This window comes from Leopardus geoffroyi, chromosome D3 (assembly GCF_018350155.1).
Source record: "Leopardus geoffroyi isolate Oge1 chromosome D3, O.geoffroyi_Oge1_pat1.0, whole genome shotgun sequence".
In the NCBI taxonomy this organism is placed as follows: Eukaryota; Metazoa; Chordata; class Mammalia; order Carnivora; family Felidae; genus Leopardus; species Leopardus geoffroyi.
The window spans coordinates 40,925,011-40,949,390 of record NC_059339.1 but is presented as its reverse complement, the minus strand read 5'-3'; the positions used below and the strand labels follow the sequence as shown (position 1 = coordinate 40,949,390).

Here is a 24,380-nt window from a genome sequence, read left to right as displayed (position 1 = left end):
CAACCTGTTTACTCACAGATACTGTAGTTAGTTTGTGCAGCCCGCGAATAACCTCAATCTAGTGTTTATTAGAGCAGGTTAACTCAAATACATCCCCGGAATACAAGCACTTTGGCAGGGATTTTATGTAACATTTTTCTGTGGAGTTGTTTGATCCCCAAAAGAAATGGGTAGAGATTAGTGGAACTCAAGAATAGGCAGAAAATACGAAGGTAAGTGAAAAGATGAACGTCTAGCAGTGTTTGAACGGTTAGGAGCAAATGTGACCGTTGTGGAGTAAATGTCTTTAATGTTGACAGAAAAAGAAAGTTCAGAGTAGGACATCAGAAGCAGAGGCTGTGAGATTATCTTTCAAAAATCAGTGTAGCATTTATTAGAGTCTGATGCTGTTGTGAACTGGTGGGGCTGTCCCCTGCTGCCCTGCACGTTGACTTGGAAACTGAAATGGGTGCACGAGGCAGAGTTGAGTAAAGAGAAGACCCGTGTTCATTTCCCTGTAAACTCTTGTAAATCCAAATGTGAGGGAATGGCCCCGTCTTGCCAGAAGAGGAAACCCGAGTCGAGTCCTCCCAGGGACTGATAAAGATGTCCCTCACTCGCTCCGGGGAGTCGGCACCCGGGCACAACAGGCACGACGCGAGGACTGCCAGACTCGCCGACTGCGGCCACTTCCCCAGGGGCCGGGGCGCGCCTGCTGGAAGGTGGGAGGCGGAGTTGCTCCGCTTCTGGGAAGAGACCAAAGGAATGAGTAATTGGAAATTCTGTAACTTAGACCCTTCTCCTAAACTCTTCAGCCCTTTCACCCCAAACCCCCTGCCGAGAGGCAAGGGCACCAGAGACGGGGAGCCGTGGTGGAGGGAGAGTCACGTTTCGGAGAGGGAAGTGAAATAAAGAGGGCGGCACCCGGGGGGGACCTGTGCGTCATTGAGGGACCGAGGAGAAGCGCGGGCGCACGGGGTGGAAAAGGAGAAGTGGGAGCTAGAAGCCGGAGGGGGCGGCCGCGGAGCGGGGGCGCAGAGGAGCGCCCGAGCCTCCTGCCTTCTCCGGCCGCGCCCCGTCCGCCCGCAGCCTCGCGGCGCTAGCCTCGACCCGCCGCGCTCCGGATCCGGCAGGCGGGGCGCGCTCGCCGCGCGCAGAATGTGGCCGAGGACAAGGCTCTGGCCCCGCGCGCCCTGGCGCTGGGCGTTGGCGCTGCTGACCCTGGGCGGTGCGGGGCTGTGCCATGCCGGCCCGCAGCCCATGCACCCCGCGCGGCCGGGCGCCAGGAACAAGTAAGTGTGCGGTCCTTCTCGCTCCCAGCACTGCGATGCTCCTTCCAAGAGCCCTGGGCCCCCGCCCACCCCCACTCTCCACTAGCAGCCGGCCCGCAAGCTCCATGCCAAAGGCGATGAGCAGCAGCCGGGGGGTCCCCCTCGGGCTGCCCCGGCGGCGGCGCCTCCCCCGGGACCATGCGCTCTACGGCCGGCGCGAGGCGTCCCGGGTAACCTCGCCGGCGCTCCTAGCAGCGCTGCCTCCGGGGCTAAGGGGAGCAGAGAGTGTCCCGCAGAGCAGGGCGATCCCAGGAATTACTGAAGCCCTGGGGCCGTAGGCGCTTTTCTTTTCCCTGTCTTTTGTCGGCTTAAGGTACACGCTCCCCAAAGGCGCAGCCGCGTACCCTCCTGATGGCCGCTTTGTCGGGCTCCCACCTCCGCAGGGACGGCGGGCTCCGTGACCCTCAATGTGCCCGCTGCCCTATCGGCTTGCCCCGGCTCCCCCAGCCTCATTGTTCTCTGGGTTGACACTGTGTCCTTCTCGCTCTCTCTCCTTCATCCCAGGAACTGGTGCGCCTACATCGTGAACAAGAACGTGAGCTGCTCTGTGCTGGAGGGAAGTGAGAGTTTTATTCAGGCTCAGTACAACTGTCCCTGGAACCAGATGCCCTGTCCGTCCGCGCTGGTGTAAGTCGTTGAGCCTAGGAGCTGGCGGAGTGCGCCAGGGCCTGGGCGGTGGGTGGCGTCGGAGCGTTGAGCTCTGGCCCATCCGTAAATCTTTTCCAGAGTGGGAGAAAACTCAGCAGCTGAAAAGTCTGAGCGCTGAGCGGGGTCCCAGGCATGCTGGGGGTATTTTGGAAGCGTGTGTTGCCCTGAGTGTGGAGGATGCGCACAACTTGCGAGCTTGTGATCACCGGGGCATGGGAGGGGTGAACAAAGCTCCCACCCCCACCTCTCTGTTTTTTTTTTTTTTTTTTCTTTCAATTTTATTACTAACATAAGGCAGCTGGACCTAATTAGATCCATATTGTGTGTTCTGGGGCACACAGAAGGTTCCAAAATGTATACTGCTAAAAACTTTGAAATGTAGGATTAGCTGAGAGGTTTGTTCCATCTCGTGTCCTAAAACAGGCGAGTTTTGTCCAAATGTCCCCATAAAACGGACCTCTTCCAGTGTTGTCGCTCTCTAAACTGAAGTCCCAGCTATAACTTGCTTAAAAGTGAGTTGCTGTATTTTTCATGTTAGATTTGGGGATTCGGCCAAGAGGTCGTCAGGAGAAAATAGTCTTCTTGTTGGTGAAAATCATCTTTCTGCTTATAAAGATTTCACCATCTTAAAAAAAAAAAACAAAAAAAAACAAAGAGGAAGCAATGCAATAGAATGCAAATTCTGTTAAATACATCACACTCATTCAATTGTCTTCCGGCAAGCCTTTGTGTTTTTGTGTAAGTTATCAGAGGATAAGCGTTGTGAATCAATGGCTGTTGGGGAACACATGTGATGGTTGCAATTATTTGTTTCCCCCTAAGAATAAGTTGTTTGTCTTAGAGCACAGTTGTCATTACAGCAAAGAATAGCCAGTAGGCGGATCTGCCTTTGGCAAGGCAAAGGGACAGACTGAAACTGGACTCCAGAAAACCTTATTCCAGAAGGCAGTAGATGAGCCTTCAGGCTTGTGGGGTGGAAGTGGTCTCTGGATGGTTCCACTTGGGCTATGGTGGGAACTGCAAATCGGGAAGGGGTTGTTCCTGTTAGGCCAACAGCAACAACCTAGAAGAGACCCCCACTTTCAAATATAGAGAGAATCAGGCAGAAATGGAATCTCTGGCTCATGACTTGGATTTCTCAGGGAGGTGCAGCACTGTCATATCGCCAGTATCTCTAGGTGGTAATTTGTAGACCTCACAGTCCATGGCCAGCAGTCACCGAAATGAGAATCAAGTAAGATTTTTACGTTATGGTAGAGACATGAACCAAGTATTCAACACAATTTGAACGGGTTTATTTAAAATTAGAATTATTAGTCAGGAATATTTCATTTGTTTTACACAAGAACTACATTTTATGATTTGCTATAATCTTAATACTTCCTTGTGGTGACTCAGATAAATGAATTTTTCATTTGGGGAGGTAATGCTTTTCATTTAAAAGATGTTTTTTCTTTTAAGTTTTCTGAAATTATTTTAGTGCTTGCAAAATCAAATGATGATTTAATTGTTGTATTTGACCATAACTCAGTGAAAAAGATTCTTTGTCGTCAGTGAGGAGCAAATCACCTCCAGATCTCAGGTTAAATGGGAGGCAGTTGGAGCATATTTTCACCACCTACTGGGAAAGACAACAAACACTGCTTTAAGAAATGATAGATGTTTCTGTTGTTTTACTTTTTGAAAAATTTTTTAACGTTTTATTTATTTTTGAGACAGAGACAGAGTGTGAGTAGGGGAGGGGCAGAGAGCGAGGGAGACACAGAACCTGAAGCAGGCTCCAGGCTCTGAGCCGCCAGCACAGAGCCCGATGTGGGGCCCAAACTCACAAACCATGAAATCACGACCTGAACTGAAGTCAGCTGCTTAACCGACTGAGCTACCCAGGTGCCCCTGTTTCTGTTGTTTCATTAAATAAAATCAAAATAAGTGACCTGGGTGTTTTTCTTCACTAATAGCAACATTCAAACACAATTCAAGTGTGTTTTTACACTTTAGACACTGCATTGTAAGTGCGAAATTTAAAAAATAAGACAGTTTTAGCTGATCAAGCTGAAAACGTTGAAATTAACTAATTCAGTGTTGACTTTTTTCTGTTTCCTTAGAGCCAGGAAAGGAATGGCTTATCTTATTTTTTAATTACTAAATGTTTCCTAAATTTTTATGATTGGTGGATGATTGAAGTCAAAGCCACTGTATACTTAAAAGGCTGTTTAACATGGAATTTCCTAGGTATTTCAGATAAATCCAGAAGCCCGAGCAACTTCTCTTCTTTCATGGGTGTTGTCAGTAGAGGTCTCCTTAGAACCTGAGATGTATGGAAGTGAAGGTCCTTTGGAAACTAATCCTGCAGTTACTGAGGGATACTTTCCAGTGGTGTTAGAAGTGCAGGGCTGGAGATGTTGGAGCTAGAATACAGATGGGCAGCTGGTGCTGGCTTAGCGCCTGGGAGTGACAGGTGTGTGCCAGCAAGGCCTTGAGAGAGTTGGGGCAGAGTGGAGTTTCTAGGGATGGTGGAGGGAAAGGGGGAAGAGGAGCCAGGAAGGGGAGAGAGCAAAGCCAAGTCTTTGGAAGAAGAGACCGCATCTTAGAGACTTCAGGAGGAGAGATCTGGAGGCTAAGGGGTCCAGTGAGGCCAGTGGCTTTAACTAGCAGGGAGAAATTGCTTCTGCAGAAAGGACAGTTTCAGGTCAGTGGTGGACGGGCATTGTAACTTGTGTGAGGTTAAGAGAGTAGGTCAAGAGGAAACTCGGGTTACAGAAGAATCAAATGTATCTCAAAGGCTTTGGTGGAAAAAGAGAGTTGGGGCACCTGGGTGGCTCGGTCAGTTAAGGGTCTGACTTAGACTCAGGTCATGATCTCATGGCTCGTGAGTTCAAGCCCCACGTCGGGCTCTGTGCTGACAGCTCAGAGCCTGGAGCCTGCTTCGCATTCTGTGTTTCCCTCTCTCTCTGCCCCTCCCCTGCTCATGCTCTCTCTCTTTCTAAAATAAATAAATATTTTAAAAGACTAAAAAGAAGAAAAAGAGAGTTGATAGTAGCCAAGCAGGTGAAGCACACTGCATGTTCTAGGACAGAAGTAGAGAAGCCAAGGGAGACCCCAAATCAGCTGGGAAACAAGAGGTTTTATGGGGAAGTCCATAGAAATAAGGGGAGAACATCTATGCCTGGTCATGACTGAGCCTCTGCAGGCATGTGCATTTCCAAAAGGTTTAGACTTTGTTCCATTTGTATATATGAAGAACCTTCGATTCCAGATTGCAGATTTGGACATCTTTCTGTGACAGTAGGAACAGTGAGGGTTTTTGTATATGTGGGGATTTTGAGTGATCATTTTCCCTGAAACTGTAAAGACACTTCTATGTGTCAAGCACTGCATCAGGGCTTTTTATTCTGTATGAGGTTATTTAATTCTTGCAACAACCCTTCAAGATGAATGCCATGGTCCCCATTTTGCCAATAAGGGTCTTGTCTACAGGTCGTGTGATGGTAAATGGCTGAGCTGCCCACAAATCCAGGGCTGCTGGCCTTTGTGGACTGGCCTTTGTCCCCCTAGCAGTGGAAGATGCATTTGTTTGTTTTAGTGCATACCTTTGGTGGATTGCACTATATTCAGCTATCAAGAACATTTATACCTTCTTTCATGGAAGGCAATTCCCACATAAAAGTGAGAGCTGTGTGTATGGCTGTGCACTTAAATATCTTTATTGTGGGTTATTTGCTATTATGCATTGGACTATCTCATCTTTCATACTCTTCGTTAGGCTCCAGTTGGTTTCTTCTTTAAATGTTTCCCAGTTTTACTGAGGTGTAATTGACATGCAGCACTGCATAAGTTTAAGGTATACAGCCTGGTGACTTACATATGTTGTGAAATGGTTGCCACAGTAAGTTAACATCTGTCATCTCCTAGATACAAAAAAAAAGAAAAAAAGGAAGAAATATTTTTTTTCCTTGCAATGCAACCCTTAGGATCTACTCTTAACGGATTTAAGCATACTATATAGCAGTGTTAACTACATCGATCATGTATGTTACATCCCTAGGAATTTAGGTTACAACCGGAAATTTGTACTTTTGACCATCTTCATTCATTTCCCTCTCACCCCACCCTTGCCTCTATTAACCACAAATCTGATTTCTTTTTTCTGTGAGTTTGTGGTGTTTTTAGATTCCACATGTAAGTGAGATCATACAGAATTAGTCTCTCTGACTTACTTCACTAAGCATCATACTCTCAAGGTCCATCCATGTCGCATGGTAGGATTTTCTTTTTTCTATGTTTATTGTTGAGAAAGAGTGTGTGTGTGTGTGTGTGTGTGTGTGTGTGTGTGTGTGTGTGTGCATCCAAGCAGGGGAGGGGCAGAGAGAGGAAGACAGGATCCAAAGCAGGCTCTGCACTGACAGCAGACAGCCCCATGTGGAGCTTGAACTCACTAACGATGAGATCATGACCTGAGCCGAAGTCAGATGCTTAATAGACTGAGCCACCCAGGTGCCCTGGATTTTTTTTTTTTTAATGGCAGAATAGTATTCCATTGTATGTATATATCACAACTTTTTTATCCATTCATCCACTTAGGTTGTTTCCATGTCTTGACTATTGTAGATAATGGTGCTGTGGACGTGGGGAGCAGAGATCTGTTTAACATAGAGTTTTTGTTTCCTTTGCATATATACCAAGAAGTGAAATTGCTGGATCATATGGTACTTTTAATTTTTTGAGGAATCTCCATACTGTTTTCCATAGTGGCTGTACACGTTTACTGTGCACAAGGGGTCCCTTTTCTCCACATCCTCAGCAGCATTTATCTCTTGTCCTTGTGATGTCTTATTTTAATAAAGTATTCAGGGTTGACTTGGGTGAAAATACCACCCCCCCCCCCGGAGCATATTATTGTAATGAGAGCAGCCCCTTCATCACATCTATTCCATGGGGGCATTATCTCCATTCTACAGAGGGTCATGTAGTTAGGAAGTAGCCCATTCGGGATCCATATCCAGTCATATTTCCAAGCCTTAGGCTCTTCCTCCTGCATACTCCGTGGCCCCTTACTGTCTGGACCCACCCAAGGGTGTGTGAGTGTGATGCCTGCCACAGAGCATGCTGGGACATTGGCACCTCTGGTGAGATGGGAAGGGAAGGATGAGGGTCTGAGGTTTCCTAGATCCCACTATACACAGGCTGGTGGTGTTCGGGGGTACTGCTGGCTAGCAGACAGTGCTATCTTCTCCCTTTGGGCTAGGCATGGTTTCCTTTCATGCAGCATTCATGCTTTGTGGCAGTAGTTTGAGAGAGTCCGGAACCTCCCACTCTACTTGCGTCAGTCCAGCTGACTGCTATTAGTATTTGAGGCATTTGGGGGCGTCCTGCTGTGTGGAGCAGCTGCCTTGTAGGTGAGGACATCCGGGCATCCCAGATGTAAGGCAGGATTATTCTCCTGTATTCGCTTTGCTCCCAGCTGAGGGCTGAGGCTCCGTAGGGTGGGGTTTCCTACTCCCTGAGCCCACAAACTGACGGGTTTATCAGCATCTACCCAACCCCACTCCTGCCCTCTTCTTGGGTGTGTTGCATCTGGGTGGAATTTTTCCTATGAGCTCTTTAAAAGAATCTCATCAGTTGGGGGAGGAACTGGGTGGGACTAAGTAGGGGAGCCTGTTGTGCTGTGATAACACAGAAGAAGAATTTGTGAATTTGTAGCAGGTGTGAGTTCTAAGTGCTGAGTTCCAGAACTCCTCTAATTCTCAGATTCCAAGGGGAGCAGATGGTCATTCAGTTGGAAGAAAAGTTGTCTATTAGGAGGCAATCTCAGCCAGGAAAAGCTCGTAAAAAAAAAAAAAGAAAGAAAAAAGAAAACACACACACACACACACAAAACACAAAAACGTGCGCACACACACACAAAGAACACTTAAGGCTTCGAAAATAATGAGGGCTTACATCTTCTAGAGCCAATCCTACAGTTTCTCTATCTCCCGGAACAGAATTCCATTCAATTGGAACACGTGCCTCTTGGGTGTGTAACTTCAGGGGAATTGGTTTTCCTTCAGCTTTTAAACATCTTGCAATCAATTGGCTGTAGAGTTTTGCTCCTTGGTTTTGAGGGTAATTTGAATTGATGAGGGAAGGCTGAGCTAGCCCATGTGCCTGAGGCTTTCACTCACAGTGCCCAGACCCCATGAGCCCAGTACACTTGCCTCCTTCCTTCGGTTGACCTTCCTTCTCATCCTTCCGGGCTGCTTCTGCACTGCTGCCCTGGAATCTTCTGATCTTCCTTTTAAGCTTCCTGGTAAATCAGATGCTAGGTTTGTAGAGCCCTTCTACAGTCGTTATTTTCTTTTCTTTTCATAAGCTCAGCCAGATTATTTAGGGCAGAGACTGGGGTCTTGAAAAAGAACTTTATTGGCTACGTTTTCCACCTTTCTGATCTTGGAGAAAAGTTAATGGGATTCAAATAGAGGTCACAGTCTTAAAAACAGTTGCTTCTCATTAAACCCTGTTTTGGTCCCCTTAGTTGGTCTTTCTCCACTGATCTATTCCACTGTGTTGGCACTTGGTAAATCAACTAAAATTCTGAAATAGCCAGAAAAGGGGAGGTGAGTGGGAGCAAACATCCCCTGAAGAAGTCCCTCTAGGGGCTGCCTGGTGTGGACAACATGTTCTGGAAGAGGAAATAAAAAACTTGGCTTCTGGCCTGAGCTCTACCACCACTAAGCTGTATGACTTCAGGCAAGTCCTTCAACCTGTCTGAGGTATGTTTTTTGCTTTTTGTTTTGTTTTGTTTTTTCCATCTCTACATTACTAGTGGGATACCGTAGCTGACAGAACTTGTTAAAAGTGCACTATCATACTCATATAGGGTATACTCAGCAGGAATGTCTCATGAACACTCCTATTCTCATCGTTTGGAGTGTTGTTGCCTCTCAGGTGGGCTCATCTTTGAAGGCTTTGAGTTTGAAATCAGTGCTTCTGGACACGTTAGAGGCTGAGGTGCTAGAAATTGAAATAATTTCACGGGGCACCTGGCTGGCTCAGTCAGGGGAGCATTGGACCCTTGATCACTGGGTGGTGAGTTCAAGCCCCATGTTGGGATTAGAGCCCATTAATAAAATAAAATCAAGAGAAATAAATTCGGTAAACTAAGATAATTAAGCAAATGAAATGAAATGAAAATCAACTTATAGACATGAAGCTAATAACTTAGAGATTGCTTTGGAAGGCAGAGCCAGTTATGGTTTCTTTGGGGAATGCACGTAAATGAATACAGTCGATTTAAAGTGAACGTTCCACTTGCCGTGGGCACTGAGTGCTGGTTCTGCAGATGCGTGCCTGCCTGTGGTAGCTCAGAAGAGAGCTAGCTGGGATGTCCCAGGTTTCATGAGCAGTGGGCGAACGCTGCCCATCCTCCCACCACCTTTCAGCCCGCCACCATGCTGCTCTAACCCTTTCCCTTTAGAAAAAAGTCCTCTTCCTCGGGTTGGTAACAGCAGGATGTTACTCACGTTTACTGAGTGTGAATAGTGCAGTAGGTACTGCATATGGCAGATCCCAGAGTTTTACGTTCTGTATTTAAAATTTTTTTTTTCAACGTTTATTTATTTTTGGGACAGAGAGAGACAGAGCATGAACGGGGGAGGGGCAGAGAGAGAGGGAGACACAGAATCGGAAACAGGCTCCAGGCTCTGAGCCATCAGCCCAGAGCCCGACGCGGGGCTCGAACTCACGGACCGCGAGATCGTGACCTGGCTGAAGTCGGACGCTTAACCGACTGCGCCACCCAGGCGCCCCTACGTACTGTATTTTAAAACCTAGGGGCACCTGGGTTAAGCATCCGACTCTTGATTTCAGTTCAGGTCGTGATCTCATGGTTTATGAACTTGAGTCCTACATCGGACTCTGTGCTGACAGTGCAGAGCCTGCTTGGGCTTCTCTCTCTCTCTCTCTCTCTCTCTCTCTCTCTCAAAAATAAATAAACATTAAATTTTTGTAACCTAAAACTGACAGACTATGCCAGTGCTCAGACGACTTACAGACTGTCACCCAAATGTGCTGATTTATTGCTGGTCCAAACACACACTGACGTTTTTACTACTTGGAATTAACTGCTTCTGTCCTTGGTGAAGCAGCCTTCTGGAGTTAAAAATAGCAAAGAACCACTTGATAAGAGGAGGTGAACCTGTCTTGTCCTTATAAAGCACAATTTTCCTGGATGGCTCGAGAGAGGAACATAGTAGTTGTCGATGTGACAGCAGTGTATATGTTGGAGGAAAATAATGAAATGATTGAAGTGAAACTCACCCATAAGTTTTCTTCTTTCCTTCCTGTTTTACAGTGGTGATGGGCGCTGGAAAAAAGTAGGGAGAGTTCAAAGTCACCAAATCCCTAGTTTGGAAATGCTGTAGAAGCAAACTTTTCTGGGTGTGTTAGAATCCGGCTGTTTTTTTTTTTTTTTTTTTTAATTTTTTTCCCCTACTTTCCACTAAGAAAATATTAGATTAGGGAATACGCCTAAAAAGTATTTTCTGCAGTGTCAGCCTTTCAGGGCAGTATATTTTACTAGGCATTTGGTTAAGAGACCAGTGGTTTTAGGTGAAGCCTTCTCAGGCTGACCATTTCGATGAAAGGGAATTTTCTATGCGACCTTTTCACCTGTTTCCTAACATTCCCCATCTTCGTACATATTTGTGATTGTCCAGGGTCTGCTGAATGGGCTTTATTTGGTTGCCTTTTACAGCAATTTGCTCACAGTCCGTTATAAAACAAGGTTCTAGAGATTCCTTCTTGCTGCAACTTGTTTCTCTACAGCTGCCCAGCAGGGATGCTGTTGAAGGATCATGGGATAGGGACCTACATTCTTTTTTTTTTTTTTTTTTTTTTCCCTAAACTGTAGTGAAAATGCCACTTGTTTTTCTGCTGAGGTTTTCCATGTATCTTGAAAACAGAGCCCCATAGCTGTGGCCGTGATTGCAACAGAACCCAGGGCGGGGTGAGTTTCACAATCTAGAGATCGCGGGAAATCTTTTCACCATTAAAGTGTTTCTCTGGCTAGTGTCCGTGTCAACGCAAAGAGCTCTCACGTGCTGGTGGAATGAAGGCTTTGGGCAGGGAGGCAGAGCGGAGCCTTTCTGAGTATTTTGAACATTCCAGAATCTCCAGTCTGGCCAGCTGTCCTGACAGCGTTCAGGTTTGTTTATGCGTCAGGGGGCCTGCTTTTCAGCTGCTTTTCCAGCAGCTTTCCAGGACAACAGCGCCAGGTCAGAGCTCTGGCTTGGTCATGATAAACGAGGCACCCTTTCCCATCCCAACACTCTGCATCATCTTCTGGCAACTCACAAGATATTTGCGAGTCGTTCCGTTGCATTATTGCAAAAACGGCGAGATATAACCCAGATGCCTTGCTCACTGGAGGTGCAGGAGGGAAGGCAGAAACACCATTTATGGCTTGTTTCCTGAACCAAATAGCATGGCACCCTCTAAGCACCTCTTGTCAGAATTGTCACTGAGAAAATAATAATCCCAAAGAATAGTCATCCCTTGTCATATTTTAGAATGCTAATTTATATCTTTGATGTTTTGTGTGTTATTTAATATAAATGACAATTTGAAGGCTGTTATAAAAAAAGAAAATTGTTTTGACTATCTTCCTTAGTCACCGATCCATACCTTTGAAAGTACAAAAATAAATATTAGGTCTAAACCCCCAAAGATAAAGCAAATGGTTAAAGCAAAAGAGTAATCCAATATGTTAAAAAAAAAAAAACACTAAAAACTTTAGTTAGATCCTCATTTTGAAACTGTGAAAAAGACTTAATGCTGTGGTTTTGGTTTCTACTGGTAGAAACTTAGCTTAAATATAGATTTAATTTTATTTATTTATTTTTTTTAAGCTGAGCTGTATTATTAGATAGTCAGGGCAAGGCTATCTGGTACTTGATTCCACAGTCCTGAAGAGATTTAAGGCACCCTAATGCAAAAATGCATGTGTATGTGTGTGTGTGTGTGTGTGTGTGTGTGTGTATGTGTGTGTGTGTATATATATATGTATATAAAATATATATTGTATAATATATATATAAAATATATATTATATAATATATTATATATATGACATATATAATATATATTATATAATATATATTATACAAAACAGCTTTATTGAGGTATGATCTACATACACAAACCCTACATGTTTAAAGTTGTGTAATTAAATGTTTTGATACGTGTATGCACCCTTAAAGCCAAGATCATAATCAAGACATTGAATATAACCATCTCTCCCAAAAGTTTCCTCATGCCCCTTGGCAATCCTTCCCTCCAGTTTCTCCCCACACACTCCCTAGGCAACTGCTGATCTGCTTTCCATAGATAAGTTTGCATTTTCTAGAGTTTTATGTAAATAGTCATACAGTATGTACTCTTAGGTTAGCCTTTAGCCTTTGTTCACTCCACAATTATGTTGAGGTACATCGTGTTGTACTATGTATCAATAGTTGATTACTTTGTATTGTTGAGTACTATTCCTTTGTATGCGTATACCACCATTTGTATATGGTTTTTGTAGCTGGGGACTTCCTTGTGGCAAAATGGTGTAGAAAATCATTTGTATTGATAGCAAGGTCACTTCTCTGATTTTTCTGAGGGCAAATTAGATGGTAAATATCTAACAGATGAGAACATAGATAAAACTATAGTGGAGTAAGAAAAACGCATTTCACACTTATAACCCTGGAAAATGTTGGATTTAGGCCACATAATTAACTTAAGCCACTTCGAATTGGCAGAAAACTCAATAGGGTAAAGAAGACTTCTTTGCGGACTGTCGGTTACTCAGTTTCATTAAATAAATATTTTTGTGAAAGGACTATGTGTGGCCCAGGACTAGGCCCCACTGGGACCCAGGAAGGAACCCAACCTCTCTCTTGCCCTCCGGAAGTTCACATCCAGTCAGTGAAATGAGACATAGAGAGAAATAATTATAAAATAAAAGGTAGAAACTAGAATTGCTATACAGAAGTACAAATAGCTGAGGATGTTCAGAGGTGGAAGGAATTATTCCCAGCCAGGAGGAATCTGAGAACATGTTTGCAGGTGATGACATCTTAGCAGGGCTTTGAAAGATTGTTCTAGTTGAATATGTGTAGATTTGAGAAGACACCAGCATAAAACAAGAAAACATGGGCTGGGGCCTAGAGGTGGGAGATGAAGGGGCGTCCGCAGGCCAGGCTCCTCCCGAGGGCTGAGGGAAGGTGCTGCTCGGGGCTCTTCTCCCTGGCTGGTAGATGGTCCCCTTCCTGCCAGTGTCTGTCACGTCCTTTCCCTCTGTATGTGTCTCTGTGTCTGAGTTTCCTCTTATACACACACCACTCATTGGATTAGTGAGGCCCATCCCAATGGCCTCATTTTAACTTGATTGCCTGTGTAAAGACCCTATCTTTAAATAAGGTCACATTCTGAGGGACTGGGTGGGGGTGAGGACTCTAACAAATCTTTTTGGAGATGACAATTCAACCTGTAACAGCCAGTGTTAGGAGGTTAGGCTTTATCATTTAGGCAAAGGGGAGTCATGGGAAGTTTTTGTTCTGGGACACCATCAGAACTTTGCTTCCAAATGCTGATCAGGCAATGCGTGCAAAGTAGATTTGAGCGGGGAGAAGGAGGGGTGTGGGCAAGGGGTGGTGGGAAGGGCATTGTCAGGAGACTGGCCACAGTCCCTGTCGGACCTGTGCTGGGTGTGGTGGGGGAAGCAGACCAGGCAATGCAGAGGTTGAGAAGCAGCGGCCCAGTCTAATGGCCAGGTGACCTCTCCTCTGTGTTTAAGTGCAACAGCACTGTGTGGGGGTGAGGGTACATAAAGAGCTGTCACTGAGTGATCTGTGTGGTCTGTTGTCAAGGGTATTGATAAAAAGGACCACGTGTTGTGAAGGGAGTCAAGATAGTTCAAGGACTGTCATTTGAAGGTTATGGCAGGATTGCCTTTGTCCCTGGGATAGTCAGCACCTCATTCATCACCTGTGGTCAGGAGCCAACTATAATTCTTCACATGGGCCATTGAGACCATTATTATGGAAGGAACCCATATATATTTTTTAATGTTTTTTAAAATTTATTAGAGAGAGAGAAAACGAACGAGTGGGGGAGGGGCAGAGACAGAGTGGGGGACAGAGGATCTAAAGCAGGTTCCACATTGACAGCAGAGAGCTGGACATGGGGCTTGAACTCATGAACCATGAAATCATGACCTGAACTAAAAGTCGGACGCTTAACTGCCTGAGCCACGCAGGCGCCCCAAGAAGGAACCCATATTTTTAGTCTTTTTGCAAATTTTTGCCCTATGATAAATTTATATATCCTGCATGTACACGACACACAGAGTGTATGCATTTCATTTATAAGTATTAATTTATTTTGACAGAGAAACAGCATGCATGAGCATGAGTCGGGAAGGGGCAGAGAGAGAGAATCCCAGGCAGACTTCACAGAATCATCATGGAGTCCAACATGAGGCTCAAACCCATAAACTGTGAGATCATAACCTGAGCCAAAATCAAGAGTTGGGTGTTTGACTGAGCCACCGAGGCGCCCCTGTGGCTTGTGTTTTTAAAATGGGAATTGTAGGGGCGCCTGGGTGGCGCAGTCGGTTAAGCGTCCGACTTCAGCCAGGTCACGATCTCGCGGTCCGGGAGTTCGAGCCCCGCGTCGGGCTCTGGGCTGATGGCTCAGAGCCTGGAGCCTGTTTCCGATTCTGTCTCCCTCTCTCTCTGCCCCTCCCCCGTTCATGCTCTGTCTCTCTCTGTCCCAAAAATAAAATAAAAAACGTTGAAAAAAAAAATTTAAAAAAATAAAATGGGAATTGTGAGGGGCGCCTGGGTGGCTCAGTCGTTTAAGCGTCCAACTACGACTCGGGTCACGATCTCGTGGTTTGTGAGTTCCAGCCCTGTATCCGGCTCTGTGCTGACAGCTCAGAGCCTGGAGCTTGCTTTGTATTCTGTGTCTCCTCCTCTCTCTGCCCCTCCCATGCTCATGCTCTGTCTCTGTCCCTCAATAATAAATAAACGTTAAAAAAATTAAAAAAAGGAGTTGTGACACACATATAATCTTGAAAATAAATGTAAATACTGAATGAAAATATAGTGGCTTATAGCTAAAATGAGGATTTGAAATGTGATGGATTCTAGTTAAATCAATCAGGGTAATGATACAATGTAATTTCCTGAACTGGCAGTCTCAATATAATCTTTAAAAGTTTTTTGCCAAGATGTGAGTGTATGTTGATTATCTCTCTGATAGGAGAGACAGCTTTCCTTGTGTAAGAGTTCATGTTACACGATTGTAAATCGAAATTCAACTTGATTTGCTGACATGAGGCTTAGCGCAAGTGACTCTGTTTTGGTTCTGTTATCTCTCTCTCTTTTTTTTTTTTTAAACACAACTGTAAAGAATGGTTTGGTGTTACTGGGAAGTTAAAATGACAAAAGACAGAACTTCATTTTGAGAAAGTTAAATTCTAAAAACATAGGGAAGTATTTTAAAGATTAATTCTGTGGCTTTGAAAATATCCTGCTTGCTTTTACATTTTGTTTGTAAAAATTGAAGCCAGTTTCAGTGAGGGCTTTCGGTTATGGGCCAGCTTAGGAACCTGCTTATTAGCAGGATGAGAACCACTATTTAAACCAAATATTTAATTGTTTTACCTAAAAAAAAAAACAGCACAGTAATGCAATCTATGTCATTTTTCTTAAAAACAACAACATGATTTCAAGGAAATGGAAGCTAGCCACCTATCTTTAAAACTCTAGGTCAGGAGAGCCTGGGTGGCTTAGTCAGCTAAGCGTCCAACTCTTGATTTCAGCTCAGGTCACGATCTCACAGTTAGTGAATTCAAGCCCTTCATCAGGCCGCATGCTGACAGAGCGGAGCCTGCTTCGGATTCTCTCTCTGCCCCTCCTCCACTCGTGCTCTCTCTCTCTCTCTCTCTCTTAAAATAAATAAGCAAACTTAAAAAAAGAAAAGCTAGTGTCACTCGGGCCCCCTTTCACCTCAAAGTCTATATATTTGTCTCACTCCCTTCTTAATTTGCAAGAATTGTGGATGCCCAGAAGCTTTCCTGTAGACTGGGATAGTGTCCAAGGCCAACTCTCCCATAGCCCACTGTGTATGTGGGTTCTGTGTGGCTGTCTCAGAACCCCATGGAATTGGCCAACGTACACCCTCCAGTCCCCAGAGAAAAATCCAATCCAACAAGCCTGCATGAGCAGTGAGGACTTTGCTGGACACTGTGGCAATACAAATTGTTAGAGGATGCCACAGTGATGCCAACCTTGAAAATCCACTGGCCACCCTAAGTCACCTCGGAGAATAGTTCCTCTTCACTTCTGCCTCTTCCAGTGGCCTCCTGCTCTGTCACCCCTACCCATTTGAAAGCAAATAAGCCAGATTCTTCTTTTTGCTCACCCCCTACTTGTCCACACCTTCAGACCTGGGCTGTCGCAGCCCCTTTGAAAAGAAAACCATGCTCTTTCTAAGCAGAGTGCAGGTGGATGAAAATGTCTCCACTTCCCTGTGTTAAGTGTTGATTAAAAAAACCCTAAAGTGGGGTGCCTGGGTGGCTCAATTGGTTAAGCGTCTGACTTTGACTCAGATCATGATCTTGCGGTTCATGAGTTCCAGGGCTCTGTGCTGACAGCTCAGAGCCTGGAGGCTGCTTCAGATTCTGTGTCTCCCTCTCTCTCTGCCCCTCCCCCACTCGCACTCTGTCTCACTCTCTCAAAAATAAATACACATTAAAAACATTTTTTTAAAACCCTAAAGTAATATTGGGTTATCCTGGACAATGTGAGAAATATGAAACTAGACTATTTTGGTACTTTTTCTCCCCAATGTCATAAATTAGAAAAGAAATACAAGTGTTCCTGTATTTTCAATTCCCAGATTACTGCTTTTACTGAGAATGAATTCGCCCAAAGGAAGAAGGTGGTGTTTTTGTATCTGCTGAGACATTCCTACTGTCTCGGGATTTTCTAGGCGTCTAAAGGACCTCACCAAGTCACAGGTGTGGTCTAAAGCTTGCCAGCATCCATAGTCTTCATCCAAAGGACCAAGATCCCTAAAGGGGAAGGTTGGATGTTGCAAACCAAGTCCGAGGAAACACAGGAAAGAGGATTTTGAAATGACTTTGAGTTTTGTAGCAGAATTTGCGGAAATGATTTTTGCCCTTAAAAAAAAAAAAAAAGAGGAAATAATCAAACTAGTTATTTGGTAGTTCTGAAAGGAAAGGTTTGGATCCCCAAACCATGGGAAGTTGTATCTGTGGTGAGCATCCTGCGACAGGCTGAGGCCGGCAGATGTTCTCATGGCTCAAACTGTGGGAAACCAGAGCAAGAGCAGGAGGAGTGTCCTGCGATTCTGGCTCCAGGAACAAGGAAACATGATGTAAGCTTGAGAAGGAACAGTATAGAATTTATCTGGGGAAGCAGCCTGCAGCAGCGATGATGACCGTCCTGGAAAGAATCCTGTGGGGGAATGTGGGCTTTCATTAATGGTGGATTACGATTACAGAACCCTCCAGAAAGCTGGGACAGTGAGCCTTCCCACGGTGGCTTGACTTTTGTAATGGATTTCCCAAAGTCAGGAAGTTAAAACTAAGAATGTGAATTCGTAGGAACGCATGCATAAGCTGTATTTCACGGTGCCGGCCACGCCCTGTACTTTTGGAACATTGTCATTTTCAGCAATGCAAGCCTTCGTGGAAGGAATGTAAGAATAGCAGCTTCACTGGCTACTGGTGGCCAAGCCTCCCCTAAGCTGCTGTGGTGTTCCAGAATCCCCCTCCTTCACCACTGCAGAGACTTCCCCAGGGTGAAGTGGGTGATAATTGTAAAGAACTGGGTGGGTGTGTCGGGACAGGGGTATTACTTTTTACAAGTCTGTGTGATCCGAGCAAACTACTGAGGGGTAAAGAAGATTGCAGGTTTTTGAAATCTAACTTGCTACTCTAAGTACGCGAGGAAATTAATTCAAGAGGAAACAAAAATAAGCAACTTACGATCCTGGTGTCCCCAGCAAATATGTCCTTTGTACTGGGAAGCAGACAGGCTCTTTTGTGTACATTTTCATTTTGAACACATTGCTTTGGTCTAGGATCTGTTATTATTTTTTTAAGTGTACAAACCTATCTTGTAATCTGATTTCAATCAGGGCTCATCAAGGTTTTAGTTTTGTTGGGTGCATTTTGTATTTCAGAAATATATTTGCCCGAGCATTCTGGCTTTTAACACCTAGATGAATTTGCCAACAAAGTCAAGGAAGATACTCTATTTCTTTCCTTCCATTAATTTCTCCATGCAGAGATCTAATTAAAAATGTGTCATGGAGCAGAAAAAGATAAGATGAAAATTGTGGTTTGTGTGTGTGATGTGCTTTAACCTGGAAGAAGGCCCTTTGGTTCCTTCACTTTGTCCTGTGTGGGAGACTTCTTCATCCTGTGGAAAATTAGCATTGGGAGGGACCTGGGACGGGTAGAGTCATCTCCTCGGATTGCAGAGATTGTCATTGTAGATGTACATGGTTTCAAATGGCCAAGGTTTGATTGTAAAACAGAGTGGATTGAAATCAAATGGCAAGCGTCTCTCCTGCTGGTGCAGAACCACTTTTCCTTCCCTATCATTCTGGAATCACTTCCAGTTTCAAACTTTATAGCCATTATTGCCTGACTCTATTTTCTGTTGTTACTTCCATTAAAAACACGTCTATTTATTCGTTGATTGATTTAAAAAAAAAAAAAAAGCAATAATAACAAAAGCCAGGAAAAAAAAAAACCCATTTGTCACAAGTAGTTTTTTTAAAAAAAATTTTTTTTTTAATGTTTATTTATTTTTGAGACAGAGAGAGACAGAGCATGAATGGGGGAGGGGCAGAGAGAGAGGGAGACACAGAATCGGAAGCAGGCTCCAGGCTCTGAGCCATCAGCCCAGAGCCTGACGCGGGGCTCGAACTCACAAACCGTGAGATCGTGACCTGAGCTGAAGTCGGACGCTCAACCGACTGAGCCACCCAGGCGCCCCGTCACAAGTAGTTTTTAGAAAAATTAGTTTGCTGTCTTGTCAATCTCTAAATCAGAACATGAGACCAAACTTTGTGAAAGTGAATTGCTATGGAAAAGAAAGGAAATTTTGACACGTGCTACAACGTGAATGAACCTTGAGGGTAAAGGAGTTCAGAGCAGGCCACCCCAAACATGCCACTTTGACATATTGATTATTTTGAGCTGAAGACAGTTGAGAAAAAGCAGAGACAAGAAGAGCCCTCTGTCTTCCCTCTTTCTGTCTAAAATCAGGGTTCTAAGTTTCCTGCCTCTCCCGTACCATGCTGAAGAGAATGACCTTTGTCACTGCAGATACACAGTTGGCACCAAGATAAGTCTGCATATGCAAGCCTTACTGAAATAGCCCTTATCTTCCATGAGTTTCCCCTCTAGATTTCCTAGCTATAGTCCCACAATTTATTGCCCCTAGAAGCCCAAACCCCTTTTCCTTGGTCTAGTGACTTCACAATTTATCACCCTGTGTTAAAATGGTATATAGTCCCCTGAGTCCCACTGCTTGTTTTCACTTCTTTTCTGTGAAACCTCCATGCATGTAAAAAACATTAACATCCATACAGTTTGGATGTCTTTCCTCCTGTGAATCTGTCTTTTGTCAGTTTAATTCACAAGACCCAGAACAAACCTAAGAGGGTAGAGGAAAAGTTTTTTTTTTTCTCCTACAAGGACATTGTGCTAAGTGATATAAGTCAGTCGTAAAAGGACAGATGCTGTATCATCCCACTTAATATGAAGTCCCTGGGGAGGTCCAATTCACAGAGACAGAGAGTGAGATGGTGGTTGCAGGGGCTGAGGTTGGGGAGAGGGGAAATGGGAAGCTGGTGTTTAATGGGTGCAGAGCTTCAGTTTGGGAAAATGAAAGGAATTCTGGGGATGGATGGGGGTGACGGTTGTGAACAATGTAAATGGACTTAATGCCACTGAACTGGGCTCTTCAAAATAGTTAAGATGGAAATCTTTTTTAGGGACTGGGTTTGACTCAATTATACCCTTGCACGCTACTCCACTCACCCCTGCCCCGTGTCCACGCAGACAGGGCTCATTCACCAGAGCAGTCTTTCCTGGATGAGGACCAGGAATGCTTCTCCATGGCTCTCTCACTGCCCTCTCTACTTCATCCTGTCTTTCAGCACTCTTCCCTGGTTAGGATTTTCCTGAACTTAGGGGGAAAATATTCTTCTTCAGCCCCCCTTACCTCCTGGTTACCACCCTATTTCTCATTTCCCATCACAAGCAAACTTGATGGAAGAGGTTTTTTGGTCTGTACCTCCTCTTGCTTATTTCATTTTTTATTCTGACCCAGCGTCCTCTCTCAACGTTGATCTGAGCAGCGCTGGCTCAGTTCACCGAGAATCTCCTTGTCTTAAGAACAATATCTCTCAGTTCTTCTGTTACTCGACCCTCTCAGCAGCGCTGGAAATATGACCTTGTCTGCCTTCTTGACATACTCTTTCCCCTTTCCTTCTTAGATATTGTGGTTTCCTTGTGTCTGTCTAGCAGCATGTGCTGGCCACTTTCTGTTTGTCCCCAGATCCATTTTCTCTCCTTCTCCCTCCTGATTTTGTTCTAGGAGTCTGACCTGGATGGATTGTAATTTAATCCTTTCATTGTATTGATGAAACTGTGGCCCAGAGGTGGGAAGTTCCTTGTCTGTCACTCAGGGAACTAATGAGAAGGGCTTTTGCTTTTAGTCTAGGGATACTTACAGTTGGTTGCTGTTTCCAGAATTATCTCACTAGTACTGGTCACTGGGTTCCCTCACCATCTGGCTTCCCACTGGTCTGGCCACTGTAAGTCACCTGCCCTCTCCCTCCAAGTGAAAATGGGCAGTGACTGTTTCCTCTACGAAAGGCCACAGCTCCTGTCCAGCAGCCTTCTCCTAATGCTCTGGTTACAGCCTTGTCCTCTCCTGGCCCCTTTAGACCTAGGGTTGGTACATTTCTCCCATTCTTTTTTTTTATTATAAATTATTCAATTAATTTAAATTAAAAAAACAGTGCACCCATTTCTCCCACCTGGCAAACACCAATCTGTTCTCTGTAACTGTAAGCTTGGTTTTTAGTTACTTTGTGTTTTTTTGTTTCCACATATAAGTGATATCATATGGTATTTGTCTTTGTCTGACTTATTTATTTTTTTTATTTTTATCATTTTTAATTTTGTTAATGTTTATTTTTGAGAGAGTGAAAGGGAGTGGCAGAGAGAGACGGAGACCCTGAATCCAAAACAGGTTCCAGGCTCTGAGCTGTCAGTAGAGAGCCTGACTTGGGGCTCAAACCCACGAGCTTTGTGATCATGACCTGAGCCGAAGTCCAATGCTTAACTGACTGAGCCATGCAGGTGCCCTTTAAATTTCTTTTTAAGTTTATTTATCTTGAGAGAGACAGATACAGCGTGAGTAGGGGAGGGGCAGAGAGAGAAGGAGAGAGAATCCCAAGTAGGCTCTGCACTGCCAGCACAGAGACTGATGCGGGGTTTGGACTCCTAGAACCCTGACATCATGACCTGAGCCTAAACCGAGTCGGGCACTTAACCAGCTGAGCCACCCAGGTGCCACTGACTTATTTCATTTAGCATAATACCCTCAGGTTCTATCTATGTTGTCACAGGTGGCTGGATTTCATTCTTTTTTATGGCTAAGTAATATTCCTCTGTGTGTATATGTCTGTGTGTGTGTGTACCACATCTTTATTCATCCATCCATCCATCCATCCATTCATTCAAGTGTCTATCCATGGATATGTAAGTTGCATCCTAATCTTGGCTATTGCGAATAATGCTGCAGTGCACATGGGGGTGCAGTTATCTTTTCAAGTTAGTGTTTCTTCAGATCAGTGTCCAGAAGTAAGGTTGCTGGATCATATGGTGGTTTTGTTTTTAATTTTTTGAGGAATTTCCATACTGTTTTCCATAGTGGCTGCTCCTGTTTACATTGCCACCAACAGTGCACCAGGGTTCCCTTTTCTCCACATCCTCACCAACACTTGCTATTTCTTGTCTTTCTTGACACCAGCCACACTGACAGGCGTGAGGTGATATCTCATTATGGTTTTGATGTGCATTTCCCCGATGAGCAGTGATGTTGAGCACCTTTTCATGAACCTGTTGGCCATCTGGATGTCTTCTTTGGAAAGATGTCTATTCAGATCCTCTGCCTACTTTTTAAACATATATATATATATATATATATAATATATATATATATACACACACACACACACACACACTACTTTTTATGCCGACTTATATGCCTACTTTTTAAGCATATATATGCATATATATACATATACATATATATATATATATGCACATACACTCACACACATTTCGCTTTAAGTTGTATGAGTTCTTTATGTATTTGGATATTAGCCCCTTATCAGATACAGGATTTGCAAATATTTTCTCCCATTCAATAGGTTGCATGTTTATTATGATGGTTTCCTTTGCTGTGCAGAAGCTTTTCAGTTCAATGTAGTCCCACTTGTTTATTTTATGTTATGGGTATTTTACCCACATGTTATACATATTTACCACAGTTAAAAACAAAAAGTCAATTACCATGTCTGGATGTGGAAAACTTGGTGTAGTACCTGAATGCCAGATAAACGAGTCTGCCTTGGATGGGCATCCTGAAAACTCCATGAAATGAATTCTTGCTTGTATGTACATGCTGACTTTGTCCCAGATCAGTGGTTATCCCTTCAGGCCTAGGATGCTCCCTACAAAAGAGAAGGAGGCACCTCTTCTTTCTAGCTTCCTTCTCCATCCTGAGAGTCCATTCCAGTCAATACTGTACAGGACCACTCGTGGGATGAAGCAAGAAGAGTTGGCTCCGGGGCTTTGGGGACAAGCCAGTGCCTGGAAGAAAGAGAGGAATTTACTAGAAAGTCTGTTCTTGGGAGGAATCCCAGTCAGTGGGGCACTGGGCTTTAGATTTGTGCACTGTTAGTGGCATGAATCAAGTAAGAAGTTACAGGCGAATACTAAATGCAGGGAAATGAGCCTTACCTTGTAGAACAGCTGTCTACATGATCCTCTGCCAGTGATGTGTGGCTATTTCTGAAAGCCTTCTACTGGCAACCCGGAAGGAATGTGGGAGGAGAGAGAAGATGGGTGGGTGTGAGATAGGAATGAAGAGATGAACAGATGTATGCCCATTGTCATTCCCTTGATAGTCTCATGAAGGTCTAGGCCAGCTCTGTCCCGGAGACCTCCCTGTAATGATTGAGATGTTCATGCTAATACTGCATGTGGCTACTGAGCACCTCAAATGTGGCCAACGTGACTGAGGAAATGAATGTTCAATTTTGTTTACTTTTAATCACTTTAGATTAAAATAGCCACACCTGATTAATGGCTATATAACTGGACAACACCACTGAAGGTCACCTTCTGGTGTGTGATTCTTGCCTAACTCATTATGACCCGAGGACTCTGGAGCTTGATTTCATTCTGGGAAGACTTAGGAATTCACATCGGTTGGGGTTAGACCTGAGGACAACTCTGGGGCTTTTAATATGGACATTGGATTCCCCAAAACCATGTCAAAAGTAGACTTAGTATCATTCATTATTGTTTGATTAATGATTAATACTTCATTCTTTATTGAGCACCTACAATAGGACAGATTGCTGTCTTTAAAAATGGGGATGTTGTAGAGAACAAAACCAACAGGGATTCTTGCCCTCGTAGGGCTTATGGTCTGTGAAAAGACAAACACTGAACAAGTGTGAACCAAAGCGTATTATGAAAGAATACGTTATCTGTCAGTAGGAAGGAGTCTTTATCGGGGGTGATAGATGTCCAATGGAGGCACAATCATTTTGTCATATTTTGTTTTAATGTGTACATTCCAGTCATATGGTCCCTGAACCCTGATTCAGCTTTTCCAGTCCTTTTCTTGCCACCTTCCTTCTAAGGAGAATCTTCTGGGTTGATCTAATATTACACATTAGACACAGTGGATGAACTCCTAAAAATGGTGAACCCTTGTTCCCCACCCCCCACCCCAAAAGGGTTTCAGGGGTAGATGGTGGGGGAGGAGAGTTGAGGAGAGGCTGAGATGCGGAGTGCTGGCTAGCGTGGGGGCAGGCTCGGGCTGCCAACTCCCCTCCCCACCGGGAGCCCCCAAGAGCACCTGAGGCAGCTGTGGCCAGGGCTCCCCTGGGAGACAGGATTTTGTTACAGTCCCTGCCCAAGATTGGGATGGGGGCCAAGGCTGTAGCCTGAGTCAGCCTTCCAGCTTTAGCCCAGCACCGCCTTGACTCTGTCCCTTTGGCTATCAGTCCCTCAGCTGGGTGCAGTCAGCTGATTCACTAAGTGTC

At 44.5% G+C, this 24,380-nt stretch overlaps 1 protein-coding gene across 1 annotated transcript in view; it reads left to right on the top strand.

The window, feature by feature from the left end:
- Positions 1-609: 609 nt before the first annotated feature.
- EMILIN2 (elastin microfibril interfacer 2) overlaps positions 610-24,380 on the top strand; it is a 52,920-nt gene continuing 29,149 nt past the window's right edge. The window contains exons 1-2 of the mRNA XM_045458786.1: positions 610-1,271; positions 1,815-1,937. Coding sequence (XP_045314742.1) covers positions 1,138-1,271; positions 1,815-1,937 — 257 coding nt within the window. The 5' untranslated portion in view covers positions 610-1,137. The remainder of the gene's footprint in view (positions 1,272-1,814; positions 1,938-24,380) is intronic.